The 22,955-nt window shown below is 43.0% G+C and overlaps 1 protein-coding gene across 1 annotated transcript in view; it reads right to left on the bottom strand.

The window, feature by feature from the left end:
• Nucleotides 1–3,800: 3,800 nt before the first annotated feature.
• The window catches only part of KLB (klotho beta), a 36,204-nt gene continuing 17,049 nt past the window's right edge, over nt 3,801–22,955 (bottom strand). Inside the window, exons 2-5 of the mRNA XM_045984507.1 lie at nt 18,718–19,228; nt 15,440–15,708; nt 8,712–9,855; nt 3,801–4,727 (exon numbers count right to left, since the gene is read on the bottom strand). Of these exons, the coding sequence (XP_045840463.1) occupies nt 4,363–4,727; nt 8,712–9,855; nt 15,440–15,708; nt 18,718–19,228 (2,289 nt within the window). The 3' untranslated portion in view covers nt 3,801–4,362. The remainder of the gene's footprint in view (nt 4,728–8,711; nt 9,856–15,439; nt 15,709–18,717; nt 19,229–22,955) is intronic.

The following is a 22,955-nucleotide window of genomic DNA, read 5'->3' on the forward strand; positions in this document are numbered from 1 at the left end:
TTGCCCATGTACCCTTAACTTGTGGGAAAAGTGGAGGGGCGGAACAAAGTGATAGGGTTAATTTGTGTGTGATAAACGTGTCTAAGATGTTCTCAGTCTTCACACTCTACCCTACCTCAACCATTATTCCTACATGCTAGTCCTTGATATTTTTAGAAACATAACACTTTGAGAATCTTAATTCTGTGTGTCACACTTGAAATGTGTTACCATACTGTGTTACCACACTGAGGTCCTCAGCCTCTCCAGTTCTCCCATTTCATTTGATGGAAACTCCAGCCTTCTGATTTCTCAGGCAAAACACTCAACTTTGATTTCTCTTAAAACACTGTACATGAAATCCATTGGAGAAGTGTAGGCCTTGCCTTCAATGTAAGGTATGTTTTAAGGATTTATATTAAGAAGAAGGGGGGGGGTAAGTGGGTGGCTTAGTCAATTAGGCATCTGCCTTAGAGCTCAAGTGATAATCTCAGGGTCCGGGATGGAGCCCCGTGTTGGACTCCCTGCTCAGCGGGGAGCTTCTCTCTGCCTGCTCCTTACTTGTGCCCTCTCGCTTTATTGATCTTCAAGAAAAATAAAAAGGAGCAACCATTGGGAATGTATGGATCTTACTGAGATCTTGATTTTAAATGAGCCAACTAGATATTTTAAGGAGTTAATCTTTGGTACGTTTTTAAGAAATAGAAGTGAAAAAATCAACTATAGTTTGCTTTGAAATATTTAAAGTGGGGTTAGGAAGGCACTGATGGGGTTCTAAGTGCTGTTGATTACCTATAAATTGATACTTGTTGAAACGGGGGATTCATTGTCTATAAATTTTGAAATTTTTCGTAACAAAACTACGTTTTGGCTTGGATTAGTATAATAGTTCTTTAACTGGTCAGCTTTGTTCTTGTCATCTTTTTAGCAGTAACCAGAGTGCTTTTCTCAAACTCCACTCCCTCTTAACCTTTCTGATAGACTGGCTGAGCTGACCTTGCTTTTCTCAGTACCACTGCCTTAAAACCTTTACAAGTTCTTTCCCTCTGGAGTAGCAATTTAACCTTCAGGTCTGTTGTCAAACATTTTTCAGTGAAGCCTGCCTTGATCTGCCTATCGATTGTGTTCACCCCTCACTGCTGTCCTACCACATACACCTTTACCTCTGCTTCACTTGTTTTTGTCCATAGCATATAGAATGTAATATCCTTCACTTTGTTGTGTATTGATTGTATGCTTTTTTTCTTGTTAGAATGTAAACTGTGAGGATGGATCTTTTCTCAGGATATTCCAAATACCTGGAACAGTAATGGTCTAGTATATAGCTATTTGCTGAGTGAATGGTACCTAGATTGCCAGGGAAATTAAAGTATAAAAACTTTAAGACCAGTGGGGCTGGAAAGAAGTGTTTTGGAAGGCATTGAGGATTTCAAAACTGATTTTGAGGGTTGAAGAAGTTTCCAAATGTTAATATTACAGGGGATGTTAAAATTGAGAATGTCAGTGTGTGGGCCGTGGTAGCAGCTGTGGGAGTAAGTGTAATTTCTCACAGCAAAGTGGATTGACGTGATGGCTAAGACTTCATGGGGTAACTATTGGAAGCTGGTTGTAGCTGGGATGCTTTTCACTTAAATTGGATGTGGTAGGAAAAATCTAGTTTCTAGTTTCCCCTGGGAAGAATTCCTTGTCTTCTGTGTCTACAATGGATAACAAGGACTTGTGTGTTATTTTCCCAACTCTGAGGTTTAGATACCCATATTTTATAATGAGAAAACATACTCCAAAGAAAGCTATCCAGGATGCACACAGTTTGGGAAGATGGACAGAGGCAGTATTGGGGCAGAATCAGTTATACATCAGACCCATTCACATTTTATGGTTCTTAAAATTGACCAGATTGTTAGTGAATATAAATGATAAGCATAAACCAGTTTATTTGGAATAAGTTACATTGAGAATTAAATAATTAGTCAAAATGTACTGACCACCTCATTTTACAGAGGATCTTTAAACACCATGGCTATATTGTAATATTTTCCATATGTACCAGACGTGTTTGTGAAAGACAGGGTTATTACATTGAATATACAAACTAATACCACAAACAAAATAGAACACACGTTAATTAGATTTTAAGAGGACTCCCCACCCCCCCAGCAAGTCCCAGTTCTAAATTCTGAAAATATCCTGTCAAAAGCTTATCAGTTTAAAATGACAATTTTTAAATGAGTTTGGGATAAACCTGAATATTAAGTATAATCAATCATGACTTATTTAGATTAACAGATTAAAATTTAGATTAAATATTTACCTAAGGATTCTTACATGATGAGTTCCCAGGTGCTAACAACTGTAAGCATTGGTTTGCGACTTGACTGGGGGAGTTTATGGCAAGGTAACATTTGAAAAAGCACACAAGTTTTTTAACTTCAGCTCTAAATGTCAAGACAAAGTATTGAAGGTTAATGGCAAACTGAATATAAGATACTTTTAAATCAGAGCACAAAGTATTGAGACACCAGAAAAGCAAAACCTTAATTCTAAATCTTTGTTATTCCTATGACTGAATATGCATCCCTTTTTCAAGATGTAGGATATTAAAAAGTTTAAAAGTTGGCAATAAGTTGTTCAACTGATAATTCCTATGAGAATATTCACTAAAACTTTGGAATCAGTGAATCCATGTGACACAAAGGAAAAAAAACCAGCCAGGTGGTGTTTTAAATGACCGTCTTTCCACATAGTTAACATTAAAACAACCAGTTGTAATTGTGAATAGCTTTAGGGCCAATGATGTGAGTTTTCAAACAGGAAATAACAAAAATTACTTTGAAAGCATAAAAAGCTTAAAAACCGCCAAAGCTGGGAGAGTGGATACAGTGGAGCAAGGAGAATAGGAAACCACAATTACTGTTTGAATTTGACCAGCCAAAAAGAAAACCGATTTTCCATCATTTTTGCAACTTCCTTCTATTCATTATGTTTGAATCTCCCATTACCTACTGAATTTGGCTTCTGACATAGGTAGACCTGAAAAGCAATCACAATTGCCTTAATTTAGGATAGTTTCCTACCAAGGTTTTTTGAACAAAAAAACTTTCCTTTGACTCAGTAAATTCTTAGAGGGTGTGGACAGCGATTAGCTATTATGCAAAATGGGTGGTTATTTAAATGCTGACTAACCTAAAGAATGGGTATGAATGGGTTTACATTCAGGTTTTCTTCCTCTAAAACTTAAAATACTCTGAACGAATGTTAAGTATAAGAGTTCAAGAAAGTCAAGCTCCTAATTTAGATTTAAGAATTTACTTAATCCAGCTTCAAAAGATGCAGTGGAAAAAGTTTTAACTCCTTCAGACCATCAACATTCTGAATCGTATCCAGAGGCACAGTTGCAAGGTCCAGACTGAGCTGCGCTCTATACTTTTTTGAGAGGTCCCTATATTCACATGGTGTCAGAACAGTGGAGCTCCCCAGGAGAGCGCAAGTGTTCTGGAATAATATGATCCTTTGATAGCTTTATAATAAAAAACTACATCATTTTAGAATATTTAGCTTTCCTAACTATGTAAGATCTTGTTTGTTGCCTCACAAAAATCCAAGTGAGGAAGAATGCTGTCATTTTGTCTAAAGAGGAATTTGCTTTACTGTGAGGTTGAGTGACTGCTGTCTCCACAGGCAGTTGGGTCTAGCTCTCCTTAATCTTAGTTCTGTGATCTTCCCATGAAATGAGTCATGGAACTTCTGTGTTTTTAAATCAGATCTGATACGAGGAGGGACCTCACAAAATACCATGTTTTATAAGTGATGATTTTTATTTCTATTGAGAAAAACTAGGATCAATGTGCTTAAGAGTCTGTGCTGGAGCTGATGATGAATGAGCACTACTTAGCCTATTATGTATTTTCTAAAGGGGAAAAACACCTTGTTAGAAGTGACAATAATCACTGACTATCCAACTGTTAAGAGTTGTAAATTTCTGCTGTGGAGTCTAGCAAAAGTTACACTCTTTTCTACGTAATTTGTTATAAGTATCTTTTGGTTTTTATAGAAGAAAGCTAGAGAAGAATGATGGATAACAGCTCATTACACTTAATGAAGCAGTGTATCCTCACTGCTTACTGTGAGATAATCCTCACAGCTTACTGTCTGGGGAAAGCCTTCATCTTCAGATGCAAAAACTGAAATCAGGAATGTGAACACCTAATGGAAAATTCATTTGGACCACGCAACAGAGACCTTGATTGTCATCACCTTGGTTACCACTAGTATTTCAGATTGTTCTTCTATAAGTTACCAGTGTATGGAACTGGAGTGAATTTTCAGACTTTCTATCATGCAGACAGAAATAGGATCAGTTTCACTAAGAACTTCTCTGTGGCCTTACTTTAATGGTATATGTTGTAAGTTCTTTGCTTTCCAAATTTTTCTTCTCTTTCGCTTATGAAAAATGGTAATTGATAAAAGTAGAACCAGGGTGGAGAAGAAGCAACAACCAAAAAATATCAGTGGTTTCTTTTGCACAAGAAATAAGCAGACCATGCACTCTGTGTTTCTTTGAGTCTGATTGCATCTAGGACTCATGTTCTCAGAAGGGAAGCCACTGTTGCCGATCAGGTTGTTGTAAAGCTGAACTGAGGATTTAGCTTTGAAATCAGATGTGAAGAATCCAAATCTGGGTTTAGATTTTTCTTCAGTCAGTTTGAATGCATAATAGCCTTTAATTTTGACTTTATCAATTAGGTGTGCTGAAAAATATCAGAAATGAACATTAATCACAAATGAACTATAAAGTATCTGAGTTAGAATTTAGTTTCCACTGAAATAAGCTAAACTCGAAATAGCAATTGTCATTAAAGGGTTCTGACATTCTTTTATGATTGAAAAATAGGTGAAAATATGTGTAATTAAGCTTTAAAAATTCAAAGTAAAACTGATTCATAAATAACACAAAAACACCAGGGGTGGGGGCAGGGCACAAAAGCAAATTTAAGAAGAACTGGAGCCATGAATGTAAAAGGACTTAACTGCCATTGTGTTCATTTGGTCACAAGCAGAAAAATCTTGTCTATTTGACCTGATTTCCAGACCTCAAATGTGCTCTTGGTGCTGCCCAATAACCATACATGGTTTTCCCTAGTCACTTGACTGATACACACCTCTCCCTTAAACTGTCATCCTTGCTTTGAAGGGATGACCTTCCTATCTATTTCACTTAAAAACTGAAGTACTGGGGGTAGGGGGATAGGAGAAGAATAAATGAAACAAGATGGGATTGGGAGGGAGACAAACCATAAATGACTCTTAATCTCACAAAACAAACTGGGGGTTGCTGGGGGGAGGTGGGATTGGGAGGGGGGAGGGGGCTATGGACATTGGAGAGGGTAAGTGCTATTGTGAGTGCTGTGAAGTGTGTAAACCTGGCGATTCACAGACCTGTACCCCTGGGGATAAAAATACATTATATGTTTATTAAAAAAAAAAAAATTTGGAAGGGGAGGCGAACCATAAGAGACTATGGACTCTGAAAAACAACCTGAGGGTTTTGAAGGGTCAGGGGTGGGAGGTTGGGGGAACAGGTGGTGGGTAATGGGGAGGGCACGTTTTGCATGGAGCACTGGGTGTTGTGCAAAAAGAATGAATACTGTTACGCTGAAAAAATAAAATGGGAAAAAAAAAACTGAAGTACTCAGAGAATTCTTCAATTTTGCACCATCAAATCTGTCCACCTACTATCATACTTCTGTTACTATGGATGACCTGTCCATATTCCTAGAAGGCTGACTTCACCTGTACACTAAGTTTATTCTTTCTTGTTTACTTAAGGACATGTCCGTCTGTTCTCCCCTTCTCTTATGTATTACCCCTCACTGTTGGGTCATTTCCATATGAACGTGCTGTACAACTTCTGAAATCTTAAGCAAAAGAAGCCCCCTCAATTGCATGCTCTCCGTTAGTTATCTTAGTAGCATGGCTTCTAGTCACTCTTAGTGCTTTCTCATCTCTTGGACCTCTGAATATTGAAATGTTCCAGGGCTCACGCCTTTCTTCTTGCTCCCTTGTGATAGCTAGGCTTATTGTTTCCAAATACCATTCTTACTTTTTTTTTTTTTTAAGATTTTATTTTATTCATGGAGAGAGCACAAGCAGGGGAAGAAGCAGGCTCCCAGCAGAGCAAGGAGCCTGAAGTAGGACTTGATCCCAGGACTCCAGGATCATGACCTGAGCTGAAGGCAGACAACGCACTGAGCCACCCAGAAGTCCCACCATTCTTGCTCTTAACTGCCGAGTCCGTATCTCAGCCCCAGACTTACCTGAATCTGAGACTCGTTAGCCTATTTGACATCTGTAACTGGATGTCTAATAGACATCTCAAACTTAAACTGTGCAAAACCAAACAACTCCAAAAATTTACCAGTCTCCTCCAACCGGTAAATGGCCACTCCCCCTTTAGTTGCTCAAATCAAAACAGATTCATTCTTCACTCTTCTCTCACACCCTCCATCTAATTCTGTTGACTTTACCTTCAAAATAAATCCAGAATCTAGCCACTTCTCACCATCTCCACTTAATAACCTAATCCAATCCCCATTATTTCTTTCTTAGACTACTCCAGCCCTCCCTGATTCTGTTCTTTGTCCTTTACAATGTATCCAAAAAGAGCTGCCGGAGTGATTCTTTAAAAGTATGAGTTAGGGGGCGCCTGGGTGGCTCAGTGGGTTAAGCCGCTGCCTTCGGCCCAGGTCATGGTCTCGGGGTCTCGGGGTCTTGGGATCGAGTCCCACATCAGGCTCTCTGCTCAGCAGGGAGCCTGCTTCCCCCTCTCTCTCTCTGCCTGCCTTTCTGCCTACTTGTGATCTCTCTCTGACAAAAAAAAAAAAAAAATTAAAAAAAAAAAAAGTATGAGTTAGATCATGTGCCCTTCTGTTTAAAACCTTCCATAGCCTGCCAATTCCAGAGTGTAAGAGCCGCAGTTCTTCCGATGGCTTACTAAACCGTGTCTGATCTGCCTCTTCTATTTCCTTGACCTCACCTCTGATTACTCTCTTCTATTGCTCCTGCTTCCACCACTTTGACCTTCTTTCTGAACCTCACGCAGACCAGGCATGCTCCCATATTAGGGTTTTTGCATTTGCTGTTCTCTCACCTGGAACACTTGGCAGATAACTGCACAGGTTTGCTGTCTTGCTCCTCCAGGTCTTTGAAGACTTCCCCAGCCACGCCTTAGAATTGTAACTATTCCTACACCCCACTCCGAGTCACCCTCTTCCCTGCTGTTCTTTCTCCGTAGAACTTTTTGCCTCTGACATGCTATTTATCTTATCTGTTGACTCTCATCCCACAAAAATAGAGGCTTCACGAGGACAGTAGTCTTTACTTTGTTCAGTGGTGAGTTTCTGTGTGTATTAGGTGCTCAGTAAATAAGTATATTTCTGGGATCTTTTTGCTGCTTCAACAAATCTATTATGGACATTTAGAAAATTTTTTTAAATGTTAGCCAGTACTGGGAAGAGTATATAAGATACTCTCAAACACTGAAGTTTGCTTCCATTAAAATAGATAAAATTGAGTAATTTTTAAAGTATTAAAATTATAATCTGCAGGTGCCTGGGTGGGTCAGTTGGTTAAGTGTCGGCCTTTGACTCATGTCATGATCCCAGGGTCCTGGGATCGAGTCCTGTGTGTCAGGCTCCCTGTCAGCGGGTTATCTCCTCACTCTGTACCCCTCCACCTCGTGCTCCCGCACTCTCTTGCCAAAATAAATAAAATACTTAAAAATATATATAACTTGCTTGGGGAGGAGGATGGAAACTGCTGTTTATAACATTTGACCCAATAATTCCATAGTGGGCAGTCCTTAGATAATCAGAAATGAAGACAAAAGATTTATATTCAAAGGTACTTGCTTTTTCGTTAAAACAAACAAAAAACAAACCCACCTCAAACAGGAATGCTTAAATGCGTAAAGATGTGTCCATATGATGGGATCTTAAGCAACCATTAAAATAATATTAAGACGGGGCGCCTGGGTGGCTCAGTGCGTTAAAGCCTCTGCCTTCAGCTCAGGTCATGATCCCAGGGTCCTGGGATCGAGCCCCACGTCTGGCTCTCTGCTCCTCGGAGAGCCTGCTTCCTCCTCTCTCTGTCTGCCTCCCTGCCTACCTGTGATCTGTCTCTCTCTCTCTCTGTCAAATAAATAAATAAAATCTTTAAAAAAAAAATAATATTAAGACGGGGCGCCTGGGAGGCTCAGCCGGTAAGCGGTCTGCCTTCAGCTCAGGTCATGATCCCAGCAGCGTGGGATGGAGCCCCGCATCCCGCTACTCGCTCAGCGGAGAGTCAGCTTCTCCCTTTCCCCCCCAGCCTCTCCCCCTGCTCATGCTTGCGCTCTCTCTCTCAAATAAATAAAATCTTAAAAAAAAATAATTAAGGCAATTTTAGTGACATGGGACACATCGTGTGATTTTATTTGGAAACAAAACTCACACTTGTACTAAAACGGTCTAGTTTGCTGGGACTATATAATCCAGTAAAATACCAACAGTGCTTGTTTGCGGGAGTGAGATTTCAGGTGATTTGGTTTTGTGCTCTGCGTTTCGTTTTCATACTTTTCTAAACTTGCCGAATTTTCCCTCAGGAGCTGGCGCTGTCCCTAGCGCGCCTCCTCCCCTCGTTCTCTGTTCGCCGGAGCCCGCGGTGCCCTTGCGTGCGGGGGCCGGCCCGCGCCTCACCTTTCAGAGCCTCCTGGACGTACTTCTCCAGGTAGTACTTGCGCAGTTCGTCGTTGTCCAGGGAGCGGTCGTCGATGCCGTTGGCCGTGATGTAAACATCCACGTCCCCGTAGTTCCTGCGGATCCAGCCGAGCACCTTGCGCTCCCCCCACGGCAGCACCGCCAGGCGGCTGGGGGAGCTCAGGCAGGTGATGTCCTGCAGGAACTGCACGTCCCTGTCCGCGTCGTAGCGGCTGCCGTTCTGGCGCGCGTGCATCACGAAGCGGGTGGTGAAGTGGTTGAGCGCGTAGAAGTCCGCGGCGCCCTTGACCAGCCGCCGCTCCTCCTCGGTGAACCGCGGCAGGGCGGAGCGCGAGAGCCCCTGCCTGTTCTTGAGCGCGATGTACTCCCGCATAGCCCGCGGGTAGTCGCCGGTCTTGAAGAGCGGCTCGGCGAACCAGGCGATTTCGAACTGGAGGAAGCGCTCGGCCGCCTGCCAGTGCGAGCGGGCGTAGGGGTTGGCGGGCTCGGCCCAGTCCGAGTGCAGGGACAGCGACACGGCCCCGCGCTGCGCCGGCCGGTAGCGCCCGTCGTAGAGGCGCCACACCAGGGCGTGGGCGATCAGCAGGTGGTGCGCCGCCCGGTAGGTGTCGTTACCGGTGTGGCTGTACACGTCGCTCAGCCGGTTGGGCTCGTTGATGGTAATCCAGAGCTTCACCAGGTCCCCCAGCTCCTGGAAGCACAGCCCGGCGTAGTCCCGGAAGGCCTGGGCGGTGGCCGGGTTCAGCCACCCCCCGCTGCGCAGTAGGGGCGTGGGGAGGCCCAGGTGCGCGTGCGTCGGGTAGTACAGGGTGACCATGGGGGAGATGTGGAGCTTCAGCCCCTCGCTGACCACACACCTGTAGTACCTCAGGGCTTGTCGGTTAACCACGGACAGGTTGCCCGTGGGAAGGATGGAGGGCCAGTCCAGAGCGAACCTGTAGTGAGTGACTTTCATTCTCGCCAGCATCTCCAGCTGTCTTTTGATGCTGACGAAGTCTGTGCATTGAGCTGGCCGTGTTTTCAGCCTCACCCCTTCCACTCGGCGCAACAGTCTGTTGCCTGTCACGTTCCACACGTACAGGTGAGGGTCGCTGAACTGTGGGGAGGAAGCCACCACCTTGGGCTGTGAAAGACATGCACGTTCAAGAATTTATCATTGATTTGTCACAGACACAGAGAGAGAGAGAACAAGCAGGGGGAGGGGCAGAGGAAGAAGCAGGCTTTCTGCTGAGCAATGAGCCCCATGCGGTGCTCGATCCCAGGACCTCGGTGGGGATCATGACCTGAGCCCAAGGCAGACGGGTAACTGCCTGAGCCACCCACCCAGGCATCCAGAAAAACAAGCACGTTCAAGTGAAGCACACCCCACAGACAGGCCCTTAGCATGCATAGTCTAAGAGGAAGATGGGCCTCATCTTATTGCGCCTCTTCCTGACAATAGAGAAAATAAATGATGCATGTAGCCTTCGAAACCAATGGCCCTTTCCTGCAGTTCCCATGGTGACATCATAGAAGAGTCCTGCTGGATGAACCTCCCTTCTAGCCCTTGAAATCTCCCAGGGAGACCAGAAAACGGGAAGGAACCATACCGGGGCTTAGCCTCGAAGACAAGTTGTTTTTCGGAAACCCCTGAGAAATTGTTTCCTAGTTCGTTTGTCCTAAAAACGGAAGTCACCCAGCAGGGTCTCACATGATTCTGTTGAAAAGCATCAGGAAATTGGGCTTGTACCCTCAGTGAGAAGGAATCGTGAAAGCTGGACCTTCCAAACCCTGCCATAACTTGACAGCAAAGTTAAAATTCCAGTTGTAGAGGATTTCATGGAGACCAGGACTTGGAGTTAGAGGTGGCTGGTTGACCCAGCCACAGTTCCTGAAAGAAGCCAGTGGGGTAGCGAACGACGCCTTGCACTTGCTGAGTCCAACTCTCTAACACCTTATATTTGAAAAGTCCCAGTGATGTCACATGGATATCATGTTGTCCCCACCGACGTGCCTGTGAGAATACCGCATTTCTTCATCCAGCAGAATACTGAACACCCTCTTAATGCAAAATGTTTCGATTATGACTGGAAATGAAAAACAGTAAAATTTCCCCAGCAACTCCCAAATCGACTCTTGGATCTGATGATGAGGTGTTATACCCCGTCCCCCACTGAGGAGCTAATCCTCGACTCCTGTCCTCATTCTACCCCTTTTGAAACTGGGGCTTGGCAACTCTGTCTAGTGACAGAGTAATCTCACCCACCTCATAGGTGTGTTGTGACGAGTCAATGACTCTGGGAAAGCACTCTGTCAACTCTAAAGCAATCTACAAACATAAGGTAGCCGTGACTTGGGTTTAGTTTTCCGTGGTTGCAATAATTGCCTGCGAGGCCTTTGAGGCTAAATTAAAACAGAAGAGGGCTGAAGAAAAAACACTTCAAATTCAAAATTAATAAGAGAAAATATAAGTTCTGTACTTGTTTCCAAGTACTTTTTCTTCCTGTGGTTGAATTTAAGTGCACCTGGAAAAAATGATAATTAACCTTTGGTAAATATTTTCTCTCTAATTGTTTTCTCATGTGTCATCCTTTATAGTCTAATTACAAAACCATATCACTGCCCACTTACCATCTGCCAACTAGTTATCTAGAACATTAAACTGAGAGAACATCGATCATGTGAGCATGAAGTTAAATCTGCATATAATTATTTGAGTAAAATCCTTCTAGCTTAGATTGGCAATCTCAGTGTTTCGAAACCTCAGTGCCTCTTAATACTGAAAGGGTGTTTACAAAGAGCAATCTTGCTATGAGGTAAGGCAAGATCAAATGAAAATCTGTCTTTTAAAAACCTCCAACAAGGGTGGCTCAGCGGGTTAAGGCCTCTGCCTTCGGCTCGGGTCATGATCCCAGGGTCCTGGGATTGAGCCCCGCATCGGGCTCTCTGCTTGGCTGGGAGCCTGCTTACTCCTCTCTCTCTCTCTGCCTGCCTCTCTGCCTACTTGTAATCTCTATCTGTCAAAAAATAAATCTTTAAAAAAAAACAAAACAAACAAACAAAAAAAAACCCTCCAACAAGTATTCAGTTTAGCAAGTGGGTATGATTATTCTGCCAAGAGATCTAGTTGGGGGTGGTGAACCACGATCTCAACCCTAGCTCCCAAGAGCTTCGTTCTAAAATTCTGTTCCCCACCGAAAGGATGCTGGAGTCCTTGGAGAAATGGCTTTTTCCAGTTTGGGGCAGGGAAAGAATGAGGTGATGCTGGTACATCTTATGCCAGAAAAATAAGGATGTACTGAAAAACAAAAGGAAATGTCAGAAGGACACAGGAGCAGTTTGAAAGAGTCCCACTGGCCACCTTTGAGATAATCTGAGCATCAAAAGGACTAATGAAACAATGACAGTAATGAACTATAATGCTTTGAAATTAAGAGAGTTACCTAATATATGTAGAAGGAATAATTAGAAATTCACCATTTTATACTCTGCGAAGTAATAGTTCAGGTAAAGTTTATGAATCATTATTAAGACCATTAGTGACATGTTGTTGGGAGGGAGGATATCTATGTGGTCTCAAAGTGTCACCAGAACATTACTTCTTAATTACAAATGGAAAAGGTACTTTTCAATGAAGAGATCTTGCAAATGCCACCTTAGTCAAGAAATGTGGTAACTACTACTTCAACACATTAACATTTTGCATGATGAAATGACATCGTGTGCTTCCTGATGTGATATATTTGGAAACAGACAACTTCATTTACATAGTATCTTTCCAGAAGTGTATCGAATCCAATAAAGAAACAAATCCAGAACATGAGACATTCTACAATCAACTGGTCTGAGCTCTTCAAAAATCCCAATACCATTCTTGGGGGAATTATTCTGAGTTAAAGGAGATTAAAGATGAATGACAATGAATGTGTCATCCTTGTTTGTATTCTTGATCTAAAATTAAAAAAAATCTATAAAGGACATTTCGGGAACATTTAGGATAATTTGAATGTGGAATGTACATTAGATGATATTGAATCAATATTCAATATTATGGGTATGATAATATTATAATAACATAGGAGACTGTCCTTATTTTTAAGAGACACATTTGAGTAGAAATATTTTAGGTAATAATATAGTAATAGTAATAATGTCTGCAACTTTTCACTGGCTTATAAAAGAGAGATAAAACAATGTGGCAAAATGTTAACAATTGGTCAATCTTGATGAAGGGAATATGGGTGTTTATTGTACTCATTTGAAATTTCTCAAAACCAAATGTTAGAGGAGAAAAGAATACTGTGAGGCTGGGGAAAACAAGATGGGGATGTTTGTAGGCAGGCACACTACTGTTTTTCAGGTGTTAGTTTCATCTTGTCACTCTTTCAATAGAAGACATCAATTTTTTGGGCATCTATTCATACATCCTCTGGCTGATTTTTCAAAAAGCATTCTAATTTTCCTCGGCAAACAATTCATCCTCACTCTTAGTCCAAGTTCAAGGGAAGCTGATGCCTCACTGGGCTCCATGCATAAGCATGAAACTCAGAACTGGTTGATCACAGAATTGCTTGCCCCTGCCACAGGTGATTCACTCTTGCTCCTCAGAGTAGGGGTAGGGTCCCCCGATGGGGTAGACCTTCACAGCTAATCACTGGGGCACAAATAGGTTTTGAGGTGAAGCAGAAACTTTCAGGTTGGGTCACGTACAGGCAGGAACTCTTGGATCTCCTGGGATATTTCTTTGCTGGGTATGGAATTACAGAAAATATAAACCCATTTGAAGTGGTAGGGAAAAGATGGCCTGCCTTTCCATGTGGTGGAGACAGGGACTGGGTAAGTAGTTGGCTCTACAGGGGACACAAAGTGAGGACAAGTCACTTCTGTATTTAGGTTACTTCTGTATTTTCCTGTGTTATTATCTCTGAGTCTTTACTAAATCATGCCTAAGTATCAACTGGGATTGAGATTCATGACCTGAGAACTTTGTTCACTCATGGTTTGAGCCCTTTTGTCTGACCCATCCCTTGTAGATCTTGCTTTCCATCTGCTTCTAGAATAGAGGCCATAGTGTGGCACTGTGAGGTCTTCTAGCATGGTGTCAGGAAACAGACAGATCTGGGTACCCTGAACAAGTTATGTAACCTCCCTAAGCCTCAGTTACCTTGCTTGTAAAATGAAGGCTTTATGATTTAGGAAAGAGAATGTGCATATATACAACAGTTGTATGCTTGGCACATGAGACCTTAAAAGATAGTTGCTATTATTGTGACAAGAGCGCTGCAAATACGAGACTTGTGAGTTGCCTGTTAATAGTTCTGCCACTATTTCTGTTTCCTCGGGCAAGTCACTTAGGTCTCAATTAGGAACCGATGGGTCTTACTTTCCTAATCCGTAAAATGAAGGATTTGGAATAGGAGATCTCTAAATGGCTCCTCTGGCCCTAAAAGTTGACCTTAACAACTTCACTTTGCATGGTACGTGGCTGGTGCTCCGTCGATGCCCTGGTCAGGCACACAGCAAAGCGTCAAACCTCTCCACCCTCATGCAGGGAAGGCTTGCATTCTAGTAAGGGGAAAACATGATCAATAAAAATCCATAAAGCAGTTATCAGGGGCTGTGGGGGGGGTGGGGCAAATGGGGAGATATTGGTCAAAGGGCACCAACTTCCGGTGACAAAATCAGGTTCTGAAGATGGAATGTACAGCGTGGTGATTATAGCTAATTATTCCGTATGACATACTTTCAAGTTGCTGAGAGAATAGATCTTAAATGTTCTCACCGCAGAAAGAAATGGGAATTTTGTTACAGTGGTCATCGTTTTTGGCAAAACAGAAACGTATCAAGTCATCATGTTGTCCTCCTTAAACTTACACCATGTTGCATGTCCATTACCTTTCAATAAGGCTAAAGGGAAAAAAATGTGTAAAGTACATAATAGTATGTTGGCTAGTGATGAATAGGATATACAGGGGAAACAAGGAAGAAAGGGGAATGAGAGGATTGTGATTTTTTTTCTTATTCTTTATTATTATTATTATTTTTTGGAGTGGAGGGAAGCCTTATTGAGAAGGCGGCATTTAAGGAGTAATGTAATGAAGGTGACGAATGAGAATGGGAGACCCCATGAGGATACAGAGACCTCATAAGGCAAATTATTCAAACCTACCAAAGAACAGGAACCACTTAAATCAAGGGCCACCAATAATTGGCTTTTGGCAAAACATAATCTAGAAAAAAAATTTATACTTTTGACGCTACTGACCAATGACTAAGTTCCCTCTAGACCATATACTTCTTGAGGGCAACCTCTCATCATCATCGCCAAGGATAAATTCTGACATATGAGAGGCTCTGGGAAAGCACTAAATCTCATCTTCCTTCCTCTTCCTCTCAACTTCCCTTCAGAACCTCCAAGTAATCATATTTGCTATTGTCTGACAGCTGTCATCGAGTCCAAGAAATAAAATACCGTGACCTGGGGCTCCTGGGTGGCTCAGTGGGTTAAAGCCTCTGTCTTTGGCTCGGGTCATGGTCTCAGGGTCCTGGGATCGAGCCCCGCATTGGGCTCTCTGCTCAGCAGGGAGCCTGCTTCCCCATCTCTCTCTCCGCCTGCCTCTCTGCCCACTTGTGATCTCTGTCTGTCAAATAAATAAATAAAATCTTAAAAAAAAAATACCGTGACCTATTTGCACCCGTTTAGAGTTACTTTGTAAGCCGTCACTCACCTTAAGGACAGATTCGGTGACTCCCCACGAGAAGTCGCAGGGAAACTGACCCCGCACATCTGGGGTGGACTCCTTGAAAGTAAAACCATTCTCCTGTATGATCTGTTTGTAGTAAAGTGCCGAAGACTTGGGCTTTCTTTCTTTTTGTTTACTATTCAAATCCACATAAAATAATCCTCGGCGAGTGGTGTAAGCATCCTGCCATTCAAAGCCATCCAGGAGGGACCAGGCAGTGTAGCCAAACACTTGTATTCCATCAAACCTTATAGCTGCACAGAGGAAGAAACGCAGAGATGTTCACTCTGGTTTGTGTTTCTGATTCGCAATCTATCAGGGGATGTGTTGCCAGGAGCATATGGGGAAACGGCTTTTATCCTCATTTTGCAGGCTTGTGATATACAATAGAAAATTCCCTTTGCTACTTGAAAAGCGGCAGCTATTTTCGTCCGGAATGCTCCTCTCCCTTACCCACAAAAAGGGAAAGACACAGTTCAAGGGTCAAGTTTAAAATACTTCTTTGGATCCCCGGGTGGTTCAGTCGTTAGGCGTCTGCGTTCAGCACAGCTCACGATACCAGGGTCCTGGGATCAAGTCCCTCATCTGGCTCCCTGCTCAGCGGGAAGCCTGTTTCACCTTATCCCACTCCCCCTGCTTGGGTTCCCTCTCTTGCTATGTCTATCTCTGTCAAATAAATAAAATCTTAAAAAAAAATATTCCTGAGAATATTAGTGGGCAAATCTGCGCCAGAAGACATAGAAATCCCTAGAACCCTTTGAGACCAAGGCAGATGGTCTGTTCGTGACATTTCAAGCTTGGGTTAGGTCCCATTTCATTTTCTATGAAACTATCCTTTAAGGACTGAAAAATCAGCTTTGAGAATGAACAGAAGTGAACGTACATATAAGGAGAGACAAGGACAGCGCGGTGGGAGAACGGGCCAGCAGAGGGGCGGAGGGCAGGAGGCCACTGTGCTCCTGGAAGGCTGCTCCTGGGCAAGTTTCTTAACAGAAAAGGTTGGAAAAGATCTCTCAGGAACTTTCTAGCATTAAAAACTCTGATTCAATAACTTTTTTTTTTTTTAAAGTAATCTCTATATCCAATGTAGGGCTTGAACCTACAATCCCAAGATCAAGAGTCTCGTGCTCTACCGATGGAACCAGCCAGGCGCCCCTGATTCAATAACTTTTAGAAATTGGGTAAAAATGAAGTATGGTAATCAACAGCAACAATAAAAGCAACACATATCCAAATCAACCTCAACCTATTTTTCTTTTCTTAAAAGCTTTTTATTTCCATGCTGCTCCTTCCCACAGTTTGGTGCAACAAGATCCTGCTCTCCCCGAGGACCCTCCCTGAAGGTTCTCCAGCAGAACATTTCCTCTAGGCTTGTGACTTCTAAATTCTAATTAATCAATTAATGAATTAATCAGTTTATGTATGTATTTATTTATTTTTAGTTTATTTACTTTTGAGTAAATAAATGTCCCCATCATGGGACTGGAACTCACCACCCCAAGATTGAGAGTTGCATCCTCAGCGGTGCCTGGGTGACTCGGTCGGTTAAGCACCTGACTCTTGGTTTTGACTCAGGTCATGATCTCAGGGTTGTGAGATCGAGCCCTGTGACAGACTCTGCGGTCAGTGCAGAGTCAGCTTGTTCCTCTCCTTCTGCTCTGACCCCAGTCACACGCACTCTCTCTCTCACAAATAAAATCCTAAAAAAAAAAAGAGACAGTGCATGCTCCGCTGACTGAGCCAGCCAGGTGCCCCTAGGCACGTGATTTCTTTTTTTTTCCCCCAAATATTTTATTTATTTGTCAAAGAGAGAGAGCACAAGCAGGCAGAGTGGCAGGCAGAGGCAGAGAGAGAAGCGCCTCCCTGCTGAGCAAGGAGCCGGATGTGGGACTTGAACCCAGGACCCTGGGACCATGACCCGAGCTGAAGGCAGCCACCCAACCAACTGAGCCACCAGGCATCCTGGCATGTGACTTCTAAAGAGAGCTACAAACTTTTAGAAAGATCTGCTGAGAATTTCTTTATATTTGGTGAAATGGAGCCAAGTTTCTGTAGGGGAAAGACCTACCACAATATGGGCTTATCTTCTGCTCCATTATTTCCAATCAGCCACCTGTAGATGTCACTCCTTGAATAGTGGAAAAGGAAGGACGGGCTTAGTAGGGATCAGAGAAATATCTAGGAGCAACAGAACTTACTCAGCTTTGCCATTCATGGCTCATTGTTTGTCTTCAGACCTTTTCACCATTTAGTCATGTAATAGAATAAAAAGAGCACAATTTCTTTTTTTTTAAGATTTATTTATTTGGGGCGCCTGGGTGGCTCAGTGGATTAAGATGCTGCCTTCGGCTCAGGTCATGATCTCGGGGTCCTGGGATCGAGCCCCGCATCGGGGTCCTGGGATCGAGCCCCGCATCAGGCTCTCTGCTCTGCAGGGAGCCTGCTTCCTCCTCTCTCTCTGCCTGCCTCTCTGCCTACTTGTGGTCTCTCTCTCTGTCAAATAAATAAATAAAATCTTTAAAAAAAAGAGATTTATTTATTTATTTGATATAAAGAGAGATCAACTGGGGGGAGGGGAAGAGGAGTAGGGAGGAGAGAAGCAGACTCCCCACTGAGTGTGGAACCCATCATGGGGCTCAAACCCACGACCCTGAGATCACAACCTGAGCCGAAATCAAGAGTGGGATGCTCAAGGATTGAGCCACCCAGGTACCCTTAAAAACAGCACAATTTCAGGAAAAGCTTTCAACATCTTAGACCACGTTACTACTGTTAGAAAACTTTGAGGAATATCTCTTGTAGCATATGTTCTTTTAAAAAGAATGAGATAGCATCAGGGTGCCTGGGTGGCTCAGTCAGTTAAGGGTCTGACTCTTGGTTTTGGCTCAGATCATGATCTCAGGGTTGTGAGATGGAGTTCTGCATGGGGCTCTGTGCTCAGCTCGAAATCTGCTTGAGAATCTCTTCCTCTCCCTCTGTCCCTCCCCCTGCTCTCTCTCTCAAATAAATAAATACATTTTTAAAATCTTTTTTAAAAAAGCGTGATACAGCCCCTTGTTGCCAATTAAGGGTGTATATCTAAAGTCTAGTGTTATTCTGTTCCCAAACTTTTATTTAAAAAGGACATGAGAGTAACACAAAAACTCCATTAACATAGGTCAGTGGGAAAACCCAACAACCATAATCACGTCTGAAGATGACTTTAAGTGTCCTATGGTGTAAGTATTCCAAGGACTAAGAATTCGAGCTAATGTGCAACCAACCTTGAAGAACCTGGTTGAGGAAATTCTTCATCATGTAGATAGCTGTGGTGTCTTCTGTCTTCACATGACTGTCTGTGAACCAGCCATTCTCAGCAATCAAGATCCGGGGGTTGTCATATTCCAGTTTAATCCAATTCAGCACTTCTCTTAAATTGAGTGACACATTTTGTCCCATTTTAGCCATGGTGTTCTGGGGCTTGAAATTGTTGGGTCCAAAGGAAAAGGCAAAGAAGTCAGCGGTGCCCCTCACGTCTTTCTTCTCTGCTTCAGAGAAAAGGGGTAGAATGGAGAACGACTTCTTTTTCATCATCTCTGGATAGTCTCCATCCCCGTGGATAGGGTTGGCAAACCACCCGAGCACTGAAACCATGGACTGTTGACACTTGAGTATATCCACCATGTTTTCTGATCTGTTTGGCTCAATCCAATGGGATCCCAACGTGATTGACACCAAACCCTTCTGATGTGGGCGGAAATTTGTGTTGTAGTTATGCCAAACTTTTGAATGAGCCTAATAAGGAGAAAATATCGTTAATCTTTCTTGTCCTTACTCACACGGACTGTAATTTGGCTGGTAGAAAGTCTTTTCATGGACAAATTCGTGACACACAGGATGATGCAGGGGAGAGCTGTCAGGGAACCTTGATGATCTCAAAGTCTGTTCTCTGTCTGCCTTCTCCTGTGCCTTCAACGGAAAGCCTCTCCTATATGATTGTCAAGGGGCAGGCAGAGAGTCCTGATCTTTCATTGTTCTATGGAATCTCCTTGCAGCCCTAACTTAGAAGTCCAAGATAGTGCACTCTCAAAATCCTGTAAATGGATAATAGAATCCATCTCCTAGGCTGATTAAGATTGAATGAATTAATATATGTAAAGGACTTCAGAACAGTGTCTGGCATGGAATAACTCCTACATAAGCCATTATTATTACTACTATGACTATTATTTTTTTAAATATTATTATTATTAAGACAATTTTATTTTTAAAACTCTTCTTTTATAACCCTATTATTATTAATATAACAGTTATTATTATGGTTATTATAGAAGGGTGGCAGGGACTATACAAAGCAGGAAAGAGTGTGGGTTTTGGGTTCGGGCTTGAAGTTCAGGAACTTACCATGTGGCCTTGGACAATTCACTTCACCTTTCTGAAATCTCTTAGTATCTTCAGCTGTGAAATGAAGTTAATACTAAGGCCCTTTGTAAAGTCGTTAGATACAGTGCTAACGTCTATATTAAATCTGTAGCAAACCGTAAGGCATGTGGGAGGTAGTGCTCAAAGATGCCTGTTATTGGGGCGCCTGGGTGGCGCAGTGGGTTAAAGCCTCTGCCTTCGGCTCAGGTCATGATCTCAGGGTCCTGGGATCGAGCCCCGCTTAGGGCTCTCTGCTCAGCAGGGAGCCTGCTTCCCTTCCTCTCTCTCTGCCTGCCTCTATGCCGGCTTGTGATCTCTGTCTGTCAAATAAATAAATAATTTAAAAAAAAAAGATGCCTGTTATTACTATTGGTCCTCCCAGAATTTACATTTCCAGTTGAGCTTTCTGATAACAGAGCCTCAGGATAGGTTTCCAGTCCGTTTAATAGGTACGCACTGAGTACTAACTTAGCTTGGTTTGCCCTGCCCGGAGAGGCTGAAATAAACGGCAGGAGAATCAGGAGCCAATCATCTTATTGAGGAAAATAAGACTAAATGTGTGAAAACATAAATGGCATAAAATATAAATATAAAATGGTGTAAAAGTAGGTCATTAAGTGAAAAATTAATGAAAAGTTTGGTGGGGTGCCTGGGTGGCTCAGTGGGTTAAAGCCTCTGCCTTCGGCTCAGGTCATGATCCTGGGGTTCCAGGATTAAGCCCCGCGTGGGGCTCTCTGCTCAGCGGGGATCCTGCTTCCTCCTCTCTCTCTGCCTGACTCTGCCTACTTGTGATCTCTGTTTGTCAAATAAATAAATAAAATCTTAAAAAAAAAAAAAAAAGAAAAGCTTGGTGATGAGCCACAAGCTGTATTAGAAGGAGCAAATATCAAGGCCTACAATTAAGGACTCGAGGCTAGTTAATGCTCAAGGTCACCTTGTGACCTGGACAGGCTTAGAATTGTCCTTTATCTGTGTGACAGCATCTCTTCCCTTCAGACTTGCTTGTCTCCTGATGTCTCCTCCAAGGTGTTGTAATTTCTCCTCTTTTTGGTGTTTCTAAAACAAGTGCACAAACCCTTACTATTTTTTTAAAAATTTTATTTATTTGACAGAGAGAGATCACAAGTAGACAGAGAGGCAGGCAGAGTGAGAGGGGAAGCAGACTCCCTGCTGAGCAGAGAGCATGATGTGTGGCTCGATCCCTGGACCCTGAGATCATGACCTGAGCCAAAGGCAGAGGCTTAACCCACTGAGCCACCCAGGTGCCCACAAACCCTTACTATTTTTAACCCACAGTATCTGCTTTCTGTTCTGTTCTGTTCTGTAACTTGTTGTTTGCTCATTAGAAGTATTTTATATTGGGTTGAATGATCTGACATGCCTTTATGTAGGCCAGAAACCATCAAATCTGAGCGATGGTTCAAACCTAATAGATCCTGGGGCATCTGGGTAGCTTAGTTGGTTGAAGGTCGGAAGCTTGATTTCAGCTCAGGTCATGATCTTGGGCTCCTGGGATGGAGCCCCACGACTGACCAGCTTCCGGTTCCAGGAGTCTGCTTGTCTCCCTTTCCCTCTGCTCCTCCCTTGCTTTTGTGCACGCAGGTGGACATGCACTCTCTCTCTCTCTCAAATAAATAAAGGAATCTTTAAAAAAACAACAACAACAACCTAATAGATCCTGTGGACACTGAAAATGTTCCATAAATTGGGTTAGGATGGGGAGAGATATGTATTAACATAGGAAGAAAGGATTCCAAGACTGATGGATGCCTCCTTGCTTTATGCAAAAATAGCTCATTTAAATCACCCCCTGAAAGATTTTCTGAAGGAGCAGATGCTTTGAAGTATTACCTATGTTCCATCTGTCCTTGCTCAATTTTCACTGGAAGATCCCAGACTCATTTAGCACCCAAGTATTCCCAAGGATACTTAAGAATGGTCTCCTTCTGGGGAAGTTTCAGGCCACCGCCTGATTCCCAGCTTCGAGAAGGAATCACAGGGGAGCCTGGGACAGCCTTCACCCTGAAGTGGTCTTAGTTGCTTTTTGTGGGCTTTTCTGGGGTTGGAATCCCAATAGAAAGACTTGAAAACTGCTTTTTTTTTTTTCTGATTTGATACAAAAGCAATCATTAGAACCCAAAGGCGGCATTCTTAGCTCTGTTCTGATCTGTCCATTAATCCCCTGCTATCCTCAGTAATTTCATTCACAAAAACCGCAGCGATCCATACGTCTACCTTCGGGGCTGTCAGGCCCTCTGATGTGTAATCTGTAAAGCACTGAGCAAGCCAGATTCCAAGTCACAAACTAGCTGCCTCGCACATACGATGTCATCAGACACTAAAGGGAAGAGATGGCATCAGGAAGCGCTTACTACATCACTCCTCCTAGGAACAAAAAATGGAGAAGGGGATTTCAAGACAGATGTTCTAGTGCCTAGTTCAGTGGCAATACGAAAGTGATGTAACCTATGATAAAATCTTGGTTGCATCAGTATTTTGAGGAACGAGGACCGCTTAGAAGACAAGAGACAACGTACATTTGCAATCACTTCCAAGAGACTTTTCCGGAGACGCGCATATATAGTTACATGCACATTTGTGTGGTCATGCCCCAAGGTGACCTTCGTATTCACAGTGTGTCTTTCACCTTTGCTGCTATTTGCAGAGGCTATCGAGGTATCTAGGGTTATCTTTGCTCTGGACTGAAGACCGCTCTCCACTCTCCTGTGGGGAATGTGGGGGAGGGGCTTCGTGTGGCCCTTAGGGTTATATAGCTCGATCCTGTTTGCCAAGTAAAAAGGTAAAAAGTATTGCTCCGTGTTAGGGAGTTAGACATAGATCTTGATGGAACAGAGATATCTAGGTGTGTCCTTCGGTCGGACACTCATAAAGGAGGTCTACTGGGAAAACTAAAATGGGGTGCAGGAGTTCAGCCTGGGCCCTGCAACCTTGCACAATAGTCCTTGTGCGATTTTCAAGGTTACCCTCTATCTTGTACAAGGCCATCTACCTTTGGAATGATTGATTTAAGGGAGCTTCAACCTTTGTTCTTCAGGTTCAGTAGCTTAAAGGGGAAGTCAGCGGCTTTTTCTTTCTGAAC

This window comes from Meles meles, chromosome 2 (assembly GCF_922984935.1).
Source record: "Meles meles chromosome 2, mMelMel3.1 paternal haplotype, whole genome shotgun sequence".
In the NCBI taxonomy this organism is placed as follows: Eukaryota; Metazoa; Chordata; class Mammalia; order Carnivora; family Mustelidae; genus Meles; species Meles meles.